This window comes from Ceratotherium simum, chromosome 23 (assembly GCF_057802395.1).
Source record: "Ceratotherium simum simum isolate JZ-2026a chromosome 23, ASM5780239v1, whole genome shotgun sequence".
Classification (NCBI taxonomy): domain Eukaryota; kingdom Metazoa; phylum Chordata; class Mammalia; order Perissodactyla; family Rhinocerotidae; genus Ceratotherium; species Ceratotherium simum.
This window is the reverse complement of record NC_141922.1, coordinates 4,100,102-4,120,480: the sequence shown is the minus strand read 5'-3', so window position 1 is coordinate 4,120,480 and position 20,379 is coordinate 4,100,102. Positions and strand designations below refer to the sequence as shown.

The following is a 20,379-nucleotide window of genomic DNA, read 5'->3' as shown; positions in this document are numbered from 1 at the left end:
ATGCAGAGCCAGTCAGGTTCAAGCGTGTCAGACTCTAAATTTGGGTTCTTTCCAGTTTACCATGCTGCCTCCTAATAAATTCAACCAACTCCCTCCAGTCAACAGTGTAACTCAGTGGTTCTCAAAGTGTGTTCACTGGACCAGCAGCATCAGCACCACCTGGCAACTTGCTAGCAAGGCAGGTACTTGGGTCCTAATCCAGACAGGATCAGAACCTCCGTGGTTTAACAAGGCCTGCAGCTGACTCGGATGCTCACTCAGGTGTGTGCCAACACTGGGGTAACCTCAGGGCAGGCTAGAGGGCTCTGCACACAGTTAGTGCGGAATAATGCCTATTTTCCGAATAAACGAAAGAAGCAATGACTGCCTACTGTCTTCATGAGTACCACTTTCACACCAGGATAGTCTGAGTCAGTGAAGGGCAAATGTGTCAAACAACATGACTGCACTACTATCTGCCATTCAAATACTAAGACAACTGCTGGGATTCTTCAACGATAAAATTTCCTCCACAATCTCTCATTATGGAGACCTCTCTTCTTGCCTGCATCAGAGGCTGGTGGTCTGAGGAGGAGCAAAAGCTAACCTTGGCCCTGCCCTCGAGCACCTGGGGCTGCATGCCAGGCCCAGGAGGTACCCGAGGACCCTGCAGCTCCAACCTCCCTCCCCTTGGCCCCCAGCACCTGGCCACAGATCCTGGCCTTGGCCTGAAACCCGCCGACAGCGTGCTCCTATGCAGAACTTTTCAGTCCAAAGGGCTACGTTCCCAGCACTGGCAGCATCAGGCAGCATCCAGTACCAGCCTGGCTTCGGAGGCACAGGAGGTACTCCAGTCTACACAGCAGCCATAGCTCCCCACTCCAGGAGACGAACTTTCATTCAAGGAGCCCATCTCCTGGCTCCTTGCTCTGCCTTGCTCATCCTCTTTCATGGTGCAGCCACCATGTCTCACATTGCAGGCCCCCGGGCCCCTGCACTCTGTCTTCGTCTCTCTCAGAGAGCCTGGCCATGGCACTCAATGACCCACAGATGCCCAGGGTCCCCTAGACCGTGAGCAGCCGGGACCTGCGTCTTACTCATTTCCTTTATCTGATGCGGCTAGGAAAGTGAGCTCGGCATAGGTGAATGGACCCCACCTACCTGTGCACCACCCCCATCCCACTGGGCATCCTGCAGTTAACTGCTCCACCCCAGGCTGAAGGGCCCCCCTTACCTCCCCTGGGGCAGTAGGATGTTGTTCACGCCTCCCAGTTTGACGTTGATTTTCAAGCAGAGGTTGGACAGGGTCTGCGGCGTGGTCCTCTGCACATTCTTCATCTGCACACACTGTGTGGCCATCCCTAGCACTGTGTCTCCCACACGCTTGACCTCAGCTGTGGAGCACAAAAGGTACACACGTGACAGCTCTCGCTGGCGCCCCTTCCTTAGCTTGCCCTAACAGCCCCCGCCTGCCCCACGTGGAACCTGCAAAGGCACACGCAAATGAGCAATCATGGCAACTGCATCAGGCTTTTTTGGCCAGTACCATCTGTAGCTAACCTGTGGAAGAGGGTGACTGGCAGGCAGAGGGAGGTCAGGGCACCAGGCTCCAGTCGTGGCTCTTGCCTTGCCCACGCCTGCACTACCCATGGAAGTCTCACCCTCACTCATCAGTGAGGCTGGGTGAGTACGGCTCCCTCCTTATTCAAGAGTGACGATTGTTTCAATGACTTATCTAGGGCTGCAGGGCGGCACGGGCAGAGCCAGTCTGGAACTGAGGGCTTGGCATCCTGACAGGAATGCCACCTTCTATCACAGCGCTCAGGGTTACAAGCAAATGCTTGAGCAGTTAAAAATAAAAACAGCAGCATCCTCAAAATCCTCGGCAAATGCAAATCTGAGCTATCATTAAAGAGCTATCTAGGCCCACATCCCCGTTTCTGGATTCTTTCATGAAGCAACTGGTCACCTGTTCCCTGGGCAGTCTTGTGGAAACAGGGTGACTCCTGGGAGAATATTAACAGGATGGAAACCACAAGGGCTTTCTCTTTCCCTCTTTTTTCTGGATATGTACCTTGGAGGAGAGAAGCGTGACTTTATATGTCTGCATTCTGTCACTGCCTAGACAGGGAATGGGTTGGCGACACCAACCAAGTCTCACCCTCTGCCCTTTGCCCCCACACACCACAGGCTCGCATTCCAAACACCCCCTCACCGGAGCCGCTGGAATCCCACAGTGCTCTCTGACAGACCTCAGAGAGCGCTTGCTGCCCTGCTGTGTGATCGCTGTCTACAGGTCTCTTCCCCCAACCCTGGGAGCTTCTGGAACGGAGGGCTGTCTGATTTATCTCTGTGTTCTCCAGGGCCTGGGACCTCGTCACAGGGGCTTGGTAAATTTGAGCTGAATGAATGTGCAACTGCCCTTCTGGCATAAAGGACTCAGAAGAACTTCTAGAGAATTCTGAGGCGGGCACAGAGATTATAAACAGACGGCCACCTAGCGGATCACCCTGAGTGCTCTGAATGAATGTCCTTCCTTCCGGCCAACATTTGAGTCAGGCGCTGGACAAGATGACTGCACACGTGCTGGCTTCCAGGAATCGTGGCCTCATACGAGACTGGCGAGGGCAGCCCTGAGCACTCGCCTGGCAGTGACCAGAAACCACCTTGTCTTTCTCAGCTCACGCATGGGCCAGAATCGAGCTCCTCCTCAGAGCGGCACAAACACAAAGGGGTGCAATGAGCACCCACAGGTCAGACCACTGCCAAAGGCCTACCGTAAACAGGGGTTTTGCCAGGCAGGATGACCACCACCAGCTGAAGGCCGGCGTATGTGTTCTTCAGATGCCTGAACATGGGCTCCACGCTGTCCGCCCCCTGGGCATATTTACAGAAGCACGGCTGGCCCTGGATCGGCATTCCAGCGTCTCTTGAGATCTTTCTGAGCTGCTCTGTGAAGGACCTGAAGGAGATGGTGCATTACACCAAATGAGCTACGAGTGTCAAAGAATTCAGACCAACCAGAGCACCTAAGTAAAGGGCACAATTTTAACAGAACCAAACCCAAAACCATTCCTACTGAGATCAGAATCTAAGTCCTGGACAAAGCCATTTCAACATGTTAACTCCTGAAAAAGGTGACAGATGCCAGGCATACACGTAGCTTCCTGAAAAGTCACACACGGCTATTCTGCTACGATAAAATAGAAGACTTCACATCGTATCCACGCTGCCACACCAGCTGTGACGCTCCCAGTGTGCAGTGACAAGAGCTGTCCTTTTAAAGCAATGCATGGAGCAGCTGCCACCCGCTCAGCAGGCCTGACCAGCCCCGAGTTCTGGTTCGGAACACAGCCAGCACACTGGGTCTGGGAAGGCCAAGCACTGTCAGAGTGAAGAAAACTGTGAGCTGACTGCGCCCTTGGATCTTTTCCCCTCAGTTATTCTCATGTATACAACTTGGACTTGGATGACATAATCATGGGAGAAAACAAAACAACCCACAGCTAGAGTAACACTGGCAGCTGCCACCAACGAGCCTGGTGAAGTCATGGGTGGGGCGGGGGAGACAGATCGACGGCTTCTATTTTAAGCTTACGAATAAAAATAGCATTGCCTTCTACAAATAAGGGTAAGGACATTCCAATCCAACCTAGCCAGTTAGTGTTCAACCTCCCACACGCATGCAGTTAAGGAAATGTGTGTGTGCACCTGCACTTCTATCTACATGTGAATTTACATCGGGGCCATCCAGCTCCAGGCAAATGAAATGAAAGCCGAGGACAGAAAGCAGGGAGGAGAGGTGCCTGGCGTCCAGACTCCAACCTTCAGCCTCTTTCCCAAGCCCTCCCTGTGCTTCCGGCTGAATAAGCGCCAGCTCATTTTGTTGGCGGTGTGGAGGAAAGGCAGTCTCCGACAGACAGCTCTCGAGAACTTTCTGAGAGCCACAGCTTTTCAGAATCATCCTTTGATGAAATGTTTATCTGCTACACTTCTCAGGCTTTGCAGTTTTCCTCCTGCTTCCTCTCAAGAGAGGTGGGAAGCAAAAGCTTTCTTTATCCTGTTGGGTTTGTTTGGCACAAAAGCATGAGCGACAAAGCTACATGTTTATGGTGCTACTTCCAAAGGGTCCGATGCTTGGGCCAGGCTGGGTTGATAAAAAAATATGAAACTAAAGTGTTTTTTAAAAATAATTTTAGTTAACTGAAGGCAATTTTCTCTTTTGCTTCTAATTTTTAAACTTATTCTTCATTTGCTGTTTTGTTTCTTACATAATCTGCACTACTTCTCCACACTCACTTCAATAACGGGTCCGAGAAGTAACAGCAGCACTGAGGTGGCCCACATTTCCTGGCCCCGTCCACCCTGAGCAAGTGCCCTTTGACAGAGAGACGCTGCCAACCCCTGCGATCAAAACTGAGCTCACAAACCCTGCTCCCCAGCCCCAGAGAGAGTGGGCCATCCCAGCAGTCACTCTGTCCCTGTCCATCTAAGGCCAGGTGCTTCTGTTCCTCAAGTGGCCTTACTTAAGGTGGACTTCCGTGCATTGGCGCTGGGGGGCGAAGCACGCGATGGCCCACACCTTGATCTCAATGCCCGTGTGAAACTGCTTGTTCCTCATGTCCCAGACGCCCTGGACAGGGGTGGCAATCGCTTTATTCTGCAAATGACAAGAAGTTTAGAGTGAGAAAAAATGGGAAACATATTCCTCTGACCTTGGATTTTGTCACTATCTCTACTGCTATTGGTCCCCCTGACCAAAGGGTGGCTCCTGAGGCTAAGAACTGAAGCTTTATGTAGTGTCCCATTTCTGAGCTGCCTAGTGCTACAGTCGGTCCACATACATTTGCAGGATGGATGGATGGATGGATGGATGTAGGATGGACAGAGGGATGGAGAAGTGGAGGGGTAGATGATGAGCGGAGAGAGGGACAAAAGGATGGTTGGAGGGAGGGGTAGATAGAGGACGGACGGGGGCCAAGCAGGAGAGCAGAGAGGGCCCAGAGCTCCATCCAACCTCGTGGGCAGCCTGGAAGAATGGCAGTGCCTTGTGATGCTATAGGAAGGCTTCCTGATTTATAAAATGCTCTTGTTTATTTTACCTCATCCATTACCAACAAGGCAGCCAGCAAAGGGAAGAGAAGTCAAGGTGTTTCTTTCCAGTCCTGTGGCCAGGAAGTGGACTGAGCCCATCACTCTCTACTCCACACCCCACATTCCACAAAGCTACTTCCATTTGGAAAGAGAAGCAGCAAGTAACGCATCCACCTAATTTTGTCATCTCAACCAGAAAGGACCAGGCCCCAACAATGTCACCTAAGTAATCTCTGAATTGCCTTCAAGTGATTCTGGCAGATGAGGGATGGTCAGGAAGGGCCATGTGGAGGAGGGCAGGGCTGCAACTGACTTGCTGTCATTTACCCTGCAGAAGTGTTTTTAGCAGAAAACATTTTTTTCTTACAAAAGTAATATAAGCCTATTGTAAAAATCAAATGTTATAGAAATGAATGCTTTCGTTTCCTATATTTTTATAACTACTGCCCTGCTTTCACTGGCCTCCTTCTGTAAGAGTAGCCAGCAGCAAGTCTGGCCAGCACCAAGTTCCAGACTTAGTAATACACACACACACACACACACACACACACACACACACACACACACAGTTTTAATAAAAACAGGCTCTGACTGTACATGTGTCTCTCACCCTTAGCACTCCCGACATCTGGGCTGGATGATGGTCAGGGGGCTGTCCTGTGCACACAGGATGTTAGCACTCTTTGCCCACCAGATGCCAGTCTCCAGACACTGCCAAATGTCCCCTGGGAGACATTTAAAGTTTTGCTCTAACAGTGGACAATGGGTAGGGCAGGTGATGAGGAATGTTTGTTCCCATTAAAATATTTCAGAGATCCGAAGAAATCTGTTCATGTAGAAGAATTATAAATTTTTAATCCCTACAATTCTAATATTTTTGCAAGGTTAGATTACAAGAGCTGTTTTGTTTTCGAGACCACTCCTTTCTTTACCAAGAGATGGAAAGTTGATGAAACAGATGAGTGCAGGGGCAATGAAAAAACACTGCATCTGCAATCTTGGTTTTACCACGTAACGGCCACGTGAATCTCGCCCTCTTTCTGGCCATCTCTTCACTTGTGAAAGGGATTCAAATGCCCTTCCTCCTAGGGTTGCCAGGGGGGTTAAAAAGCGGCTTGTTTGCAGTGTCTGGGCATAGTAGGTGCACATGTGAGCTGAGAAGGAGCCAAGAGGCCCTGCTCTGAAGTCCTCCTTCAGAAAACGGGGAGCACTCCCATGCCCACTGCTGGGACAGGGCACCCATGCAACAGTCAAAAAGAAGGAGCCACTGTCACATCCATATGGAATCATCGCCAAGATGTCTAAGGGCTCTAAGAGAAAATACCAAGTAAAAAAAAAGCACGGCACAGAGTGTATTTAATATGCTATTTCCATAAGAAAGGGTGAAAAAAATACGTGATAATCCCTGGGCAATCTTTACAGAGGTCCAAGGAAAGCCAGCCCTTTGCAAAGCCCTGTAACTGTCACAGGTTCAGAGGAGAGGAGAAAGAGTCCTTTACCTTGACCATGGTCTACACCTCTGGTGCTGGTTCCAACCTGAAAGGGGTCAAATGCTGCAGCTCTACCATCAACTTGCAGACACACGCTCCAAACACCCACAAGACACTCTGCTGGCCCAGCCTTCCACGTACCCGGCCCCCGTAGAGGATGGAGGGTGGCTGGAGGACCCGCCCAGTCACATCTGTCATCTCATCTTTGACCATGATTCCAAATTCACGAACATAAGGATCTGTGTTAAAACTTGCACTTCTCATCTTGAAAATGGAAGAAAGAAAAGGCACAGAGTCAGAGGTGGTCTTTGCTTCTTTCTAGAAGCCATGTCTGTCCAAAGCATTAGGAGTTCCCTGTCCTGGGCACTGGATTCCCGAGGGTACCCCCACCCTAGGACTGGCCCTGAGGATGTGACACTCACCAGTTTGCTGATCTCTTCTTGCCGATCGGGTGCTGACCTGGCAGTTGCTCTGATCATGGTTGAGGTCTGATTGTCGGTCAACTTTTTTATACATCTCTGTCCTGCCACTATGTTACAGACCTACAAAGAAGATGCACAAACACGGCGTCAGCAGCAGTGCTCAGGCAGCTGGTGCAGGTCTGAGGCCGAGCACGAGGACTAGTGTCCTGGCTCTGCCTATGACACATCTATTCCTTGTGTGTAAACTGTCAAACGCCCCACAAATACCAGTGGGGGTGGCTGTTCCTGAAATCCACAAGGAATGGCATACCTGCAGGGCTGCTCCACAGCCCTTTGGTTGACAAGAGAAATCCCCCACTAAGTAAACCCAGCATAGCAGAAACACGAGTCAGGAAGTGCACTGGTAAAAGAAAGCATAGCCTCTGAGACCACCCACCAGCACAGCAGGTCGGTGTCCTGACGCTGGGTTTTGTGGACTCTCTGTCCTCAGAACATGGGAGTATAAAGCTGTGTGCTGATGGAAAGGAAGTCTACCTTCTGGACCATGGCATGGGAAAAACCTGGCCTTAGATGTTTGAGTAATTGGACCAGAACCAAGAATTGAAAACACTAACAGAAAAAAAAACTTGTGTCTTAGTTTCAGCATTTGATCTTTTCCAAGGTGAGGATTTTTCAAACAAGAAGTGAATTTTAGACAAGAAAAGAAGAAAGAAAGAGTATATTTTCTGAGCACTTTCTACTCTGTGCCCAGCAGGTCCCATGCTCTCAAACTTCATATGAATCCTATGAGTTATCAAGCCCATCTTATTAATGGGGAAACTGAGGCTAGACGGCATCCATTAACCTGTCCAAGGTCCCACAGTGGCAGGGATGACCAAATTTGGGTGCTGACTGGGGCCCTCGCCATTTGTCTAGGCTACACAGCCCCCTACCCACAGAAGTTCTACCAGCCCACAGAGACGCGAGGGAGGTGGGACTTGCCTCTAGGGGAAGGTAGGTGTGTTTCTGCTCCTGTCCGACTTGTAAACATGGGAGGTGGGGGTAGCGCAGAACCAGCTTGTGCCTGTCCTTGAAGTACTGGGCCACTGTGCACTCCACCGTCTGCCCGCTCTCTTGCTGCAGCGGGAATCTAGGGAAGCAAAGAGGTGGCTCAGGCCCAGAGCTCCCCAGGGTCCCCCCAGGGGACAGGCAGCAGAGCCCTGCAGACACCTGCTCACCCAGGGCTGCTCTCATGGGTCTGCTTTCTGAAGGCTGAAGAAGGTGTAGGGTGATGCGTGGGGAGCAAATCTTCAAAGCACCTCCCAGGGATCAAAACCAAATCGCACCCTCTGGGTTATATGGAATATTCCTGAGTCCCTAAACTTTTGTTTTATCTCTGGAGTTAAGAAATAAAAAATATTTACATGCCTACAATATGCAATAATTACAAACGACACACTGTGGCTACAGTACATGTAAGGGATTCAGGGCAAATGAAGAAAGGCCTGTTCACTTTCCAGCTGACCACGGACCGTGACTGACTCTGAAAGTCGTTTACAGGCTGAGTGCTCCAAGTGCCCGACCCAGAGAACCTGAAACCTTCCAGGACAGGCTAAAGAAAGGGACAGCCAGGTCTGCTTGGGCATCCACAGCTAACACGTGGGTGAGCTACGGCAGGAGAAGCCTGTGTGTAGGGATGGGAGAACGTGGTGGTGTCCTGCACGCACAGGTGGGTGGGCCTCCGTGCCGGGTCAGGGCAGGAGATGTCTGCCAACTCCCTTGCTCTGCCCAGCCTGCTGGGCAATCCTTGTAGACTCTGACCAGTGGGAGGAGATCATAGAGACCAGCACACAGGCTTATCTCACCCTCCTGCTCAACAGGGCGCTGGGCATCTTGGTATCCCCAGTGCCCAGCGACAGAGCAGGCCTTTTCTACGGAATGACCATGAAAGAAACAAATGAGTCCTCACTGGACCCAGGGGACCTCAAGGTGTGGTGCAGGGGCCAAATATATTACTTTTCCTCCCAAATGAACACAGACAACCTAAGACAGCACTGTATCCTTGTGGCCAGGCTAGTTATTTCATGGATTTGGATCCCAAACTGTTCATGAAGTAACAGCAGAGGATACAGCACAAGACAGATGCCCAGTATCAGCCTGGGTTGGGCTGTGCCTGTAAATCTGGGCCTCATCTAATGATCCCCACTCCCTCCAGGACCACCCTCAGCACTGAGGATTGGAAAGCAAACAAAAAAGACCATTCTCTTGCCTATAAAATTAAAGAATGAAAATCGACAGGGAGCCACCTTCCCCTCCCCTCCCCTCCCATACAGGTGGAATTTCATTATTTTATTTCATTAGGTGAAGTTTGGAACTGACTGAGCCAAAGGTATAGTTTTGGAATTTCACAACTAGAATAAAAGTCCTTTCCAGAAGAGTCACTGCTCCAGAGTTTGGACATCTGAGTGACAGTGAAGGTCAGAGCTGATATGAGTTTGAAAAGAAGGCCGTTTACGTTTGGTGACTGGCGGGCCGCCGGGTCACATTGCAGACTCGGTACTTCCTCTTCATCTGCCCACAGTGCGTTATCTCCACCTTTAGACCTGGCAACACAGAACAGCTGGGCTTCAGCGTCCAAGACTCATCCCTGGAGCTCAACGCCCACTTTCAGATCAGTTTTTACAGGAACCGCACCTACAGACCCACATCGAGGGCATTCTGGAGCAGCTGCAGGGCTCTCTTGCCCTGAGAGGGAGGTGACACTTGGGCTGGGCCCATCTCACCCACAGGGATGCCTTCCGTCCCAGAAATGCCAAAGCTGGAGTCAGGACACTGTTCTTAAACATAAGGGAGACTATGTGGGCTCAGTTGAGAGCACGGCGTCTGCCAGCACGGCTTTCTGTGCTTCTTTGAGGATTATTTTTAGCAACGAGTACTGCTGATGGCCTTTAGAATGCCCTCAGAAAAGGACAGGTGCAGAGGGGCGTGGAGAACGCGATGGTGCCTGCCAATTCTCCAGTGACGGGCAGAGGACCCGAGCCAGGTCACGGACCCTAGACTGCATTTCCTTGAGTGGAAATCAGCTTCAGTGGGTACAGACATGGCCAGGCTTGTGAGGGTTAAATGACAGGAACGAGAACTCGCCTCCAGTTCGAGAACGTCACGAGACAGTGATCATAACCATGCTGCTGCCCTCCGGTCCTACCATCCATGACTCGGACATTGCTGGCTCACCGACCTGCTCCTCACCCCACCCAGAAAGTCATTTATTTAGAACATTATTATTCCCACTCTGTGAAATGGGTTTAATGCATCTGATGGCTCACTTCTCCTGCTGCCTCCGCCCCCCTCAGAAACACGTGCAGGAGCAAGAACTCACGATGTGTGGTGAGGACGCATCGGGCAGTGAGTTACCTTTGATTTCTTTGGTAAACTTCACCCTTTGGGAATCTGTCAGAGGTTTTTGTTGCTCTTCAATACTTTTAAAATCCAAAACTTCACAAACAAACTCGATCACTGGCTGTGCCTTATAAAACGCTGTTGCTGAGACTGTAGGTGGGAAAAGAAAGATACAAAAGCAAAACAATGACCAAGGTCGGCTCAATGATGCCCTTTCCACGGCCAAGCCCCCAACAGCCTGGAGTGCCTGCTGTGGGCCAGGGATGGCATGTCTGGCCTCCGGTCTCACTGTCCGCAGAGTTCACCCTCAGGCCTCAGAGATGGGACAGAGCCAGAGGGGGGTTCGTGCCTGGTCACGGGCTGCTGACACTCCCTCCAGTCAGGGACAACAGTACGGTTGGTAGAGTCTAGAGATAAAGTCACCCTCCAGGAATAAAACTGGGTTTTAAAAAACCCAACAGATGATGATCAAGACAAGCCCTGGATTTTCTGACTCCCTTCTGGTCTAGATCTTTCTAGTTTACCATTCCCTGTGTGCCTCAACACTGAGAAGCAGCAGAGAATTTCCCAAGAGACCCCCAAACCTGAAGAAGACCAGCCAGAAGGCGACAGACTGGGCTGACACCTAATCAGCTACCCTGTGCTCGTGCCAACCAGGCTGAAAACGAACACGTGAGACAAAGGGGACCTAGCAGTGGGAGTCCATTCATCAGCCCCCCAAGAAAACTCGATCCTGCCCCAGTGTACACCAGCAGAAGCATCAGGGAACTTGTTAGAGATGCAGATCCCCAGGCCCACCTCAGGCCCCCACAGTCTCTGGAGTGGGCCCTGCAGGTGGGTCTGACGGTCAAGTCTGAGAACCACTGCCCGACCCAACAAGCGAGGCAGGCCCGGCGTGACGCAGCATCTCTGGCTCTGACAGAAGCCCTGTTTGCAGCCGGCCGCACAGGCCCTCCCCAAGGTCTTGGCCCTTCCACAAGCCCGCAACTCAACTCCACAGTAAAGACCGGGGCTTTGCTTACCGTCAATATTTAGCATCATTTTCCAAAGAGAAGGTCGGACGGACTGATGGAAGCCAAACCACACTTCTCGGCCCCCGCCAAGAGGGTTGGAGCAGCCCTCGGAGGCGGTAAAGAAGGAGCGGCCCACGGGGGTGTACCTGAAACAAGAGACCCCTCGTCTGACCAGGCGCATCTTTGAGAAAGAACAGGCTGAGTCCATGTTCACTGTTCACCCATGTCAATCAGGCAGGCTAACACTCACATTCATCGATAATTCTGCCCTTTTCTCCATTTAAAGCTGCTGTTACTCAACTGCACTCCACCTGTGTCCACAGCTGACTGTGGGGGACACAGTGTAAAGTGCAGCCTTGGGGACGCATGTCTTCGCTGTAGGAACAGCGAGAGAGGTTTAAATGCATCACACATGGTGGAGACGCGGGGAGAACTTTCTGTGAGCCAGGCTCCCCCGCGCCGTGCTTCCCACTCAGGGACACATGGCTGCCAGGACAGGCTCTGGCTGCACCGGGCATCGAGCACATGGAGGAGCCCCGACCCTCCTCTCCCCTTGATGCCTTAATGCTTACTCTTCATCCTCTCGTACATGTATCTGTGCACAGCACTTCACATCTGTCTTGCGTGTGCAAGTGCAGATGCAAGGAGCATCTGCCGCATGCCAACCACGATCAGCGGAAGCAGCTGGACTGGCCTGGCTCAGGCCTTGGGGACCACACTAAGATGCAGCACCCAGGCATCCAGTCCCTGTTTCTCTCAGCTCCCTTGATGGAGAGGCTTTACATACGGGGAGTGAGAGGTGAGCAGCTTGGACCTCGTGTGGCGGGACAGTGAGGTGGATGTGTGAGAAGATTCACACACCCTCCAGGGCCAGTTATTGACAGTGTGCTGAGGGTCAGAGGCCACGTGAGTGAAGCAGACACATTCTCCAGGCAATGGCACCAACGGTGCCTGGTCACCCAGGACACAACATCACTAAGGATTCCAAAGGGAAGACACGCCGTTTAGCAGTGACATTATCCACCTGCAGGCCACATTATCAATCAGACCATGTAGACGGCCCTTTTCACTTTCCCCCTTAGATGTGTTAATCCTGCCCCTTTTTCTCTTATTTTTCCAAAGCGAAAAGTTGACTTTCCTCCTGATTATAAAAGTATCATGGTAATTAATTCAAAGGAATTCAGAAAATAAAAACCCAATAATTCTTGCTATTCATTTAAAACAACAGTTTGGCCATCATCTTTCTAGATTTTTTTTTTTGAACCCACCTGCCTTCCTCCCATCAAAAGTTCCAAGCAGTGACAGATTATATGCTGGGGGCCGAGGGAGGAGCCCTGCCAGGAGTGACAGCCTGCCCTGTATTTGGTCACCCCCGCCCAAGTCTGAAGACTGAGAACTCAGGGCCCCCTTTAAACTCTAACACGGTGCCTCATGGCACCTTCTCTTACACATACGAAGGGACAAAGGAAGCCTCACTTTCCCCTCGAACCGCAGAGTTCTGGTCAGTACTGGGAGAACTCAAGGTGGAGGTTTGTTTGAGTTTTAGGTTTTCCTTCTTTCGCTTGTTCATTCACACAGTTCCCGAAGCCCTACTGCGTGCCATGAGTGTGGAAGGAACAGGCGTCCTGGGTCAGAAACCCGAGGTCTGGGTGTGGTGAACTGGCCTTGTCACCCATGGCTGTCACACAGGGGTCAGTGCAGCCCTCTGCCCAGCCATCTGGCACATCACCAGCTGCTGACGTGTCCACCTACCCTCTGCCCCAGCGAGCTGAAGCATGGTGATACGTGGTAGGAAAGCAATCCCACAGAATAACACAAAAGTCTGAGGCCTCCACGGTGTCACCTACAGTCCCGAGAGGCTCCTCCATATAGTGGGAGCTCAGTCAAGCATGGTACTTGGAATACGAGTCTACTGGTACAAGGCCCAAGTGTGAAGGCGACAGAGAAACGGAACAGCGCTCACAATATTGGGCTGAGTGACAAAACAATGCGCCAGTGTGCACAAAGACAGGGAGGTAATCTTTTTGCGCTAGGTTGAGAATTCTGGTGATTTATTTTTATATTAAATTTTTTTCCATGTTAGCACTGCTACTATTTTCATCATAGAAATCCACATGACCATCATCACTCTGACTCCAAGAATCAGCTCCTCCTCGGACAGAGATCTCATATTCTCCAGGTTATGCTCAGGGTCAGAATCAGATGCTTCTGGTTCTTTGGTCCTCACCTCATGGATGGCAAATGCCTCATGACCACATCCAAGGCCTGGATCGTCTCAAAGGGGACGCTGGGCAGCCGCCCCGAAAGTGCATCATGTAATGCCTGTAAGCTCACACAGGACACCCACTTGATGGACACCTTGAAGATGCGATCTTTCCCTTCTCCTGGCAACGTGACCTCCAGCTCCACCTGTGAGGGACCAGAGCACATGGTTATTTACCCTTCCCTCTTAAGAAGCTATTGGGGGTTGAAGGCAGTGGGTCAGCTTCCAGAACATTCCTGGGTTAGAGAAATTCAGTCAGTCCTTTATCGACCACATATGTGTGGGTGTGTGGACACCCCTTAAGCCCACCAGCCCAGTGACTGAAGTCGGACCTGGGCATCTCTTCCTTCCACAGATATCTAGTGCTTACTCTGTGCCCGGTCCTATACACAGCAGTAGCCAGGAGAGGCAAGTGGCAAGAGACGGTATCCTGAGGAGGCAATGCCAGAGGGGGCGAAGCCGTACAGCAGCTGCTCAGCCTGGGGGACCGGGTTGGCCTCTCTGAGGAGGGCGCTCCAGGAAGAGGAAGGGGATGGGGTCAGTGACGGGGGTGGGGGTGGGAGTGGGAGGCACAGGCTGAGGCTGCTCCTGGGACAGAGGAAGGGGGCGTGGGCAGCTCACTGTTTCCCCAACGGAACTGAGAAAGCTGTAGTGGGTCTGGGGGTTCCCATTTTCTGGGTCCCTTAAGATTCCATAAGCTAGTTTTGCAGTGAATAAATCACAAACAAAAAGTCTTCTCAGAACAGACATGTGGTAAACTAACAGAGCAAAATGCTAACAAATGTAGCATCTAGATGGGCAGGCATCCTACAATTCCTTTGCCTTTTCTGTCTGATTAACACATTTACAATAAAATGGGGGAAGATCACAGTATTTGCATGAAGACTGTGGGCGGCGGGGACGTCACACGCTGGGCTCTCCCCACACACGCATTCCGCGAAGCTGTCCTACTGTCTGTGCCCTGTCAGGGCGCAGGAAATGCTGCAGGACTGGCATCGCCAGGGACAGAATGACAGAGAAAACAGCTTCAAATACCACAAGACCAATTAGAATTCCTGGGAAGAAGTTAAAATTCTTAGCAAAACCTCAGAATATTTACCATATTATAGTGCTCCATGGTCTGTAACAGCCCTGTCCAAGAGAACCTTCTGTGATAATGGAAATGATCTCTTCCTCTGCTGCCTGGGATGGTAGGCACTGGCCACATGTGGTCACTGAGCACTTGCAATGTGGCCAGTGGGAATGAAAAGTGAATTTTTTGCTTTATTAACTTTTAGTGAATCTAAATTTACATAGCCATGTGTGGCTAGTTGCCCGTGTATTGGACAGTGGTCAACAGCGTGCCCTATTGATTCAATCCTAGAAGTAAACAACGAATCCATTTCTCTCTCTCCTCCTCCCAGTCTCTGAATCACCCCTCACCCCACTACCTTGTTCCACATGATGTCCAGACCCACCTTTACCCGATCACTTCACTCCACCACTTAAAACCCTGTAGTTAAATTATTACACTGTAACTGATGAATACCTCCTGAACTTATGGCATACACAAACCCCACTCAGTTGGTGACTGAAGCAATTTCGGTATTTGCTGATAATACTTCCCAATGTTTATGGAATGTCTACTTGACAGGTCATGGATTATAGATACTTTATCCTTAAATGTCCAAAAATCCCAGTAAGGGAGACTTTATTCACCACTTTTTATACATAAAAACACAAATGTTCAGGCTGCAAGTCCAGCCAAAGGCCACACAGCTATGAAAGGGCAGAGGCGGGACTGGGATCCTGGCAGGGCTGACACTAAAGCTCTTCCACTCAGCCCAGGATGACAGGGGGCCGGGAGAGCCTCAGCTCAGGCCTGGGGGCTGCCACGCTCAGGGCAACACAACACAGATGCACAGCCACATCACACATGCCCAGCCTCACCGTCCACCCTACTCAGGTCCCCTGAGCCTCCCAGTCTCAGAAGGAAGGGGGTTCTATCCCACTGCTTCTGCGCCACCTGCCTGGATGCCCTCCCTGCTCAGGCACCCAGCAAACTCCTACCCAGCTATCCCGTCCCAGGTCAAGCATTTGGACCACACCAGGCACCTTCATTCACTCACTCACTCACTCCCTCGCTCATTTAGCAAGCCTGTACTCAACTCCTGTCTGCTCATCCTCAGCTCCCAAGGAGCTCCTTCCCTCACGCACTTGCTACACCTCGTTCGAACATGACCAGAGCAGCAGTCAGACTGCCTGGAAGTCGCCTGCACATCTGTGCCCCGGTAGACGCATCCTTTTTATCCAGGCATGCTGTAGCACAGGCCCATGCGCCCAACAGCACTTAGAGCACCGCCATGCCTGAGGGCCCCAAACTGAACACGGCCAAGGTCCATCCAAGGGAGGAGACCACAGTGAACAAGGAACAGATTCTTCAAGATGGAGGGATTTCAAGTATCTAATAGCGAGTACAAGAAGCAAGCCACACAAGGACACCACAGTACAACTCCTTTTAGAACAAAACATGCATTAGGGACACACACTGCTGATAAAACCAATGAGCAAAGGGTCAATTTAACCTGAGTCATCAGGACAGTGTGTGGGGGAGGGGAGGAGGCAACGCAATCGGGGAGCACCGAGGCGGGTTCGGGGGTGGGAGGAGGGAACGTTTCGGCCTGGATGGTGGGTACACGGACGTTTTTTTCACTACTGTTCTTTTCATATTTTTTTGTTTACTGTATTTCATAATAAAAATTTAAGTAAGTCATATCAAAGTAATAATAACTAAAGGCTAGCTTTTAACATAGTACTAATAAAGTGGCAGGCACTACGCAACTCACCCAATAACCTATCATTCCCGCCTCCCTCGTGCCTGTGTTTACTTTCAGTTAGGGAAACTGAGGTCCAGAGAGGGTGAACGAGTTGCTGAGGTCACGCAGCAGTAAGAGGCGAGTGTCCACCTCCAACACTCTGATTCCAGAAAAGTACATGGAGCCTCGATGTGACCATGGCCTGTGGCTTGGCTGGGCGTGGGGAGGAGGGTCTCAGTGTGGACCAACAGAGACCTGGCTCCAATGTCAGCAGGGAGAAGGTAGGTCCACCTGTTCAGAAATGGCATGCCAAGGACACGGCGAACAGGTGGGAGGTGGAACATCAATGGGAACCACCATGCTAACTTCCACATTACACACCAACCTCCACAGTAGGCACCTGAAGCCTAATCGCGTACAACTCTATCCAACAGCGTAAACCTAGTGTAACTAAAGAACAATTCTGTGAATTGGTAACTACTTAGATGCTTGTTAATGTCATCCTTCAAAAATGCCTCTACAGTCAAACTGAGGAGAGATTCAGAAGGGTGTATTTCCTTTAGCAAAAGATACTTATATTTTTAAATAGATTCTAGTCCAGCCTCCTCTTGGCCCCCATAAAAGGGGAACAGAAGAAATCCTAGGCTCTACAGTGTTCTCTGCCAGGCATAGTGTCTTGAGACGCTGACTGGTACACCTACCTAATAGCTTAGGGATAATGGAGATTTCAACTGAAATGTCACATCACACGGGCAGGGTGGCACTGGGTGTCAGCTGTGATACAAGCCTGAGAACAGTCCTCATGTCTGTCTGGGCTACTGGCCAGCAGAGTTGGTCCACAGACCAAGATGCTTCAATCTCTGAACAGCCTAAAGCTCTTGGTCCCAATAACGCAGCATCCAAAGGCCACTCACTGGAGGTCCACAGGACGTGGTGGCTCCCAGTTCTGTAACCTCCTGTGGTCTCACCACGGGCAGGTGGCTCCATCAGGCTCCCTGTCTGTACATATGGGACAAGAGGGCAGCCCGCCTGCCGCACAGAGTGCGTGTGCCAACCCAGGATGCCAGCACCCGTACGAAGCTGCCTGTGACACCAGAATGCTACAACTGCCACCTCCTCCACATGGACAACCAAAGTATCAGCAAACGGCACCAGTCCAGGGCCTGGAAAGCGGAGAGACAGCTGTGAAATTCAATCTCACGGACAGACCACAGCCACACACTCAACACCCTTTGTTTGAAAGGCACCAGGGTGACAGAATTAGAACTGTAATGGGAAAAGCCCTGTTGTGGCGCCTACACAGCTGGGAAGCACAGGAAAGGAAAACAGCCTGTAAAGAACATGAAGAAACTGTGTACGGAGTTAGGAGAGAACGCACAGAAAAGCAGCTGTGTTTCAATAGGGTTTTCTTGTCCAAAACGGCTGTTGTGCGGGACGAGGCCCCATACTCTGGCTGCCATCTGTTCCTAAGGAAGGAGTGACAGCGCTGGCAGGGCCATGGGGCCACTGCACTCGTCCAGACCCTGAGCAGGCCCTCCCCAGGGCCTGTAGCGAGACCCCGTGCCAGGACCACAGCTGCCAGGCCCCATGCCATGGGCCCTTTCCAGAAGGGGACATGCAGGTCACATCTTGTTTTAAATGTGCACAGGGAGCTGATATTGAAGGCCTTCTGTGACTTTGCACAGGAATGAATATCTTCAAAAAGCAAATTGTTGCCCCTCCAAATTATGTTGGACAAAAACCACAGTCTTACTGGGAATTCAGTCACTCCTGGCAGGTGAAGCCAGCAGGTACAGCAAGTGGCTGCTGTTAGGTGTAAGCAACACTTGCTGAGCGCCTCTGACCCGGGCCGGCTGGGTTCAAGGCATCTTGACAAATGCTGCGCTTCACTGGAAGGACCCTCAGCCCCAAAAGGCAGAAGGATGATCCCAAAGAAGAGCAGATAAGGCTGAGCAGACCCTTTACCTGTGTGCCACCCAAGGAGGGGACCCCAGGGATAGCTCCTTGCCCCCTATCACCTCTGCCCTCCCCTCAAACCTCCTGACCCTCCAAGTGCAGAAACTCCACTGCCCTGCTCAGAAGCCCCAACATCTCTCATTTTAGGCCAGCAGTCACCAGCTGGGCGCTTGTGGCCCCAGCACGCCCAATCTGGGACACGGGGTGAATAGGCAGGAGCACTGTGCAGCGAATATTGTGCAATTGGTGTTCTCCACAGTGAATGCCTTCCACGCAGGGTCTGTTAAGGATTCAAGTTGTGCATCTGGCCTAACATGCCACTTCCTTCTAGGAAGGAGGCACTTACACCTTCTGTGAATAAACAGAGAGAGACTGTAGCTCCAGGAAGCTGCAGAGCTGACAAGGGGAGGCCCAGGGCCGATCCCAGCGCCAAAACAACAAATGAGACATATTACAATCCTGCAAATCATGTCATGTTACTGCTAAAGAGGACCAAAGAGTTAAGTCCAAAATTGCGAGCAACTTGTACAACTTCCTCAGTCTCCTATTCTGAAAAGTGAGGTATTGGCCTGGATCACAGGGTCTTTCAGCCCTAATGGAGTGGCTCTCTCCTTCCACACAAGGGCTGGAATTAAGGCAGATGGGTTAGTATTTCAGTAGGGAAAATTAAGAGTAGATGACAAAAGAGGCCAGCCCGGTGGCACAGAGGTCAAGTTCATGTACTCTGCTTCTGCAGCCCAAGGTTCACAGGTTCAAATCCCTGGTACAGACCTATGCATCGCTTATCAAGCCATGCTGTGGCAGCATCCCACATATGAAGTAGAGGAAGATGGGCACGGATGTTAGCCCAGGGCCAATCTTCCTCAGCAAAAAGAGGAAAATTGGCAGCAGATGTTAGCTCAGGGCTAATCTTCATCACAAAACAAAACAAAACAAAACAAAAAAAACCCAAAAAAGAGTAGATAACAAGAGCTGCCTTCCTTGAGTAAGGTCATGGGACACAGGACACTTTCTGTGTGCCAGCCGGGCTGAGAGCCACCTGCAGCCCCCATCCAGCCACTGGCAGACATGGGGTTAACGGGACACTAAAGGATTTTCTCTCTTACTACAGAAGTGAGCGTGATACAAAGAAAAGTACTTTCCAGAAAAAAGAGCAAATTTAAAAGAAACAGCAACAAGAAAAGATGACACTTTGCTACAAGATGTGAATGTATGGGAACAGGAAAGGGTAACATCACATTAGCTATCAAACGGAAGAGATTAATTTCTGCATATCACGAATATTTGACAGAACCTTAAAAATGAGTGGAAGGGTTGGTCTGCAATCAGGAGACCCTACGCTAACCAAACACTGTGGCTTTGGGTAAGTTCTCTAAGCTCATCTGAAAAAAGGACAAGCATAGGTGGGATTAAATTTAAGAGACACTGAGTCGCCACTAGGTATTGGGCAGTAGGTATGAAGGGCTACTGTGGGCATGAGGGCACCCCAGAGAAACATGGGTGAGGATGACAGATACAGATCCCTTAGACTGGTAACAGTAACCACTAGTATCTGCTAAGTGTGTATATGTCCCAGGTGTTGTAATTAAGAACTTTAAACCCTGACAATTCAAAGTATGATTTGGGACCAGCAGCATGGACATCACCTGGGAGCTGGTTAGAAATGTAAATTCCCCAGAACCTGCATTTTAACAGAGGGACGAAGGCGGGAAGCACACTAAAAGTGGAGAAGCTCTTCTTGGGGTATATTCACTCATTTAGTTCTCACAAGGACCCTGGGAGGCAGTTTCTACACAATCTTCCCATTTTATAGGTGTAGCAGTTGAGGCTTGGCAAGGTCAAGTGGCTTACCTAAGGTCCCACCATGAGTAAACGCAAAGCAAGGACTGGAATCAGATCTATTTTTACCCTGGAGCCTGTGATAACTTCTACAACGACATGTTTCAAATTTGAATACCCTACTGACTCCTCCACCCCTTCTGAAGGAAA

At 50.7% G+C, this 20,379-nt stretch overlaps 1 protein-coding gene across 2 annotated transcripts in view; it reads right to left on the bottom strand.

The window, feature by feature from the left end:
• The window catches only part of AGO2 (argonaute RISC catalytic component 2), a 121,264-nt gene that overhangs the window by 27,598 nt on the left and 73,287 nt on the right, over positions 1–20,379 (bottom strand). For both annotated transcript variants that reach the window (XM_087447408.1, XM_087447409.1), the window contains exons 4-13: positions 13,604–13,785; positions 11,386–11,522; positions 10,379–10,513; positions 9,480–9,567; positions 7,967–8,114; positions 6,986–7,105; positions 6,705–6,827; positions 4,506–4,639; positions 2,757–2,941; positions 1,214–1,373 (exon numbers count right to left, since the gene is read on the bottom strand). In XM_087447408.1, coding sequence (XP_087303534.1) covers positions 1,214–1,373; positions 2,757–2,941; positions 4,506–4,639; positions 6,705–6,827; positions 6,986–7,105; positions 7,967–8,114; positions 9,480–9,567; positions 10,379–10,513; positions 11,386–11,522; positions 13,604–13,785 — 1,412 coding nt within the window. The remainder of the gene's footprint in view (positions 1–1,213; positions 1,374–2,756; positions 2,942–4,505; positions 4,640–6,704; positions 6,828–6,985; positions 7,106–7,966; positions 8,115–9,479; positions 9,568–10,378; positions 10,514–11,385; positions 11,523–13,603; positions 13,786–20,379) is intronic.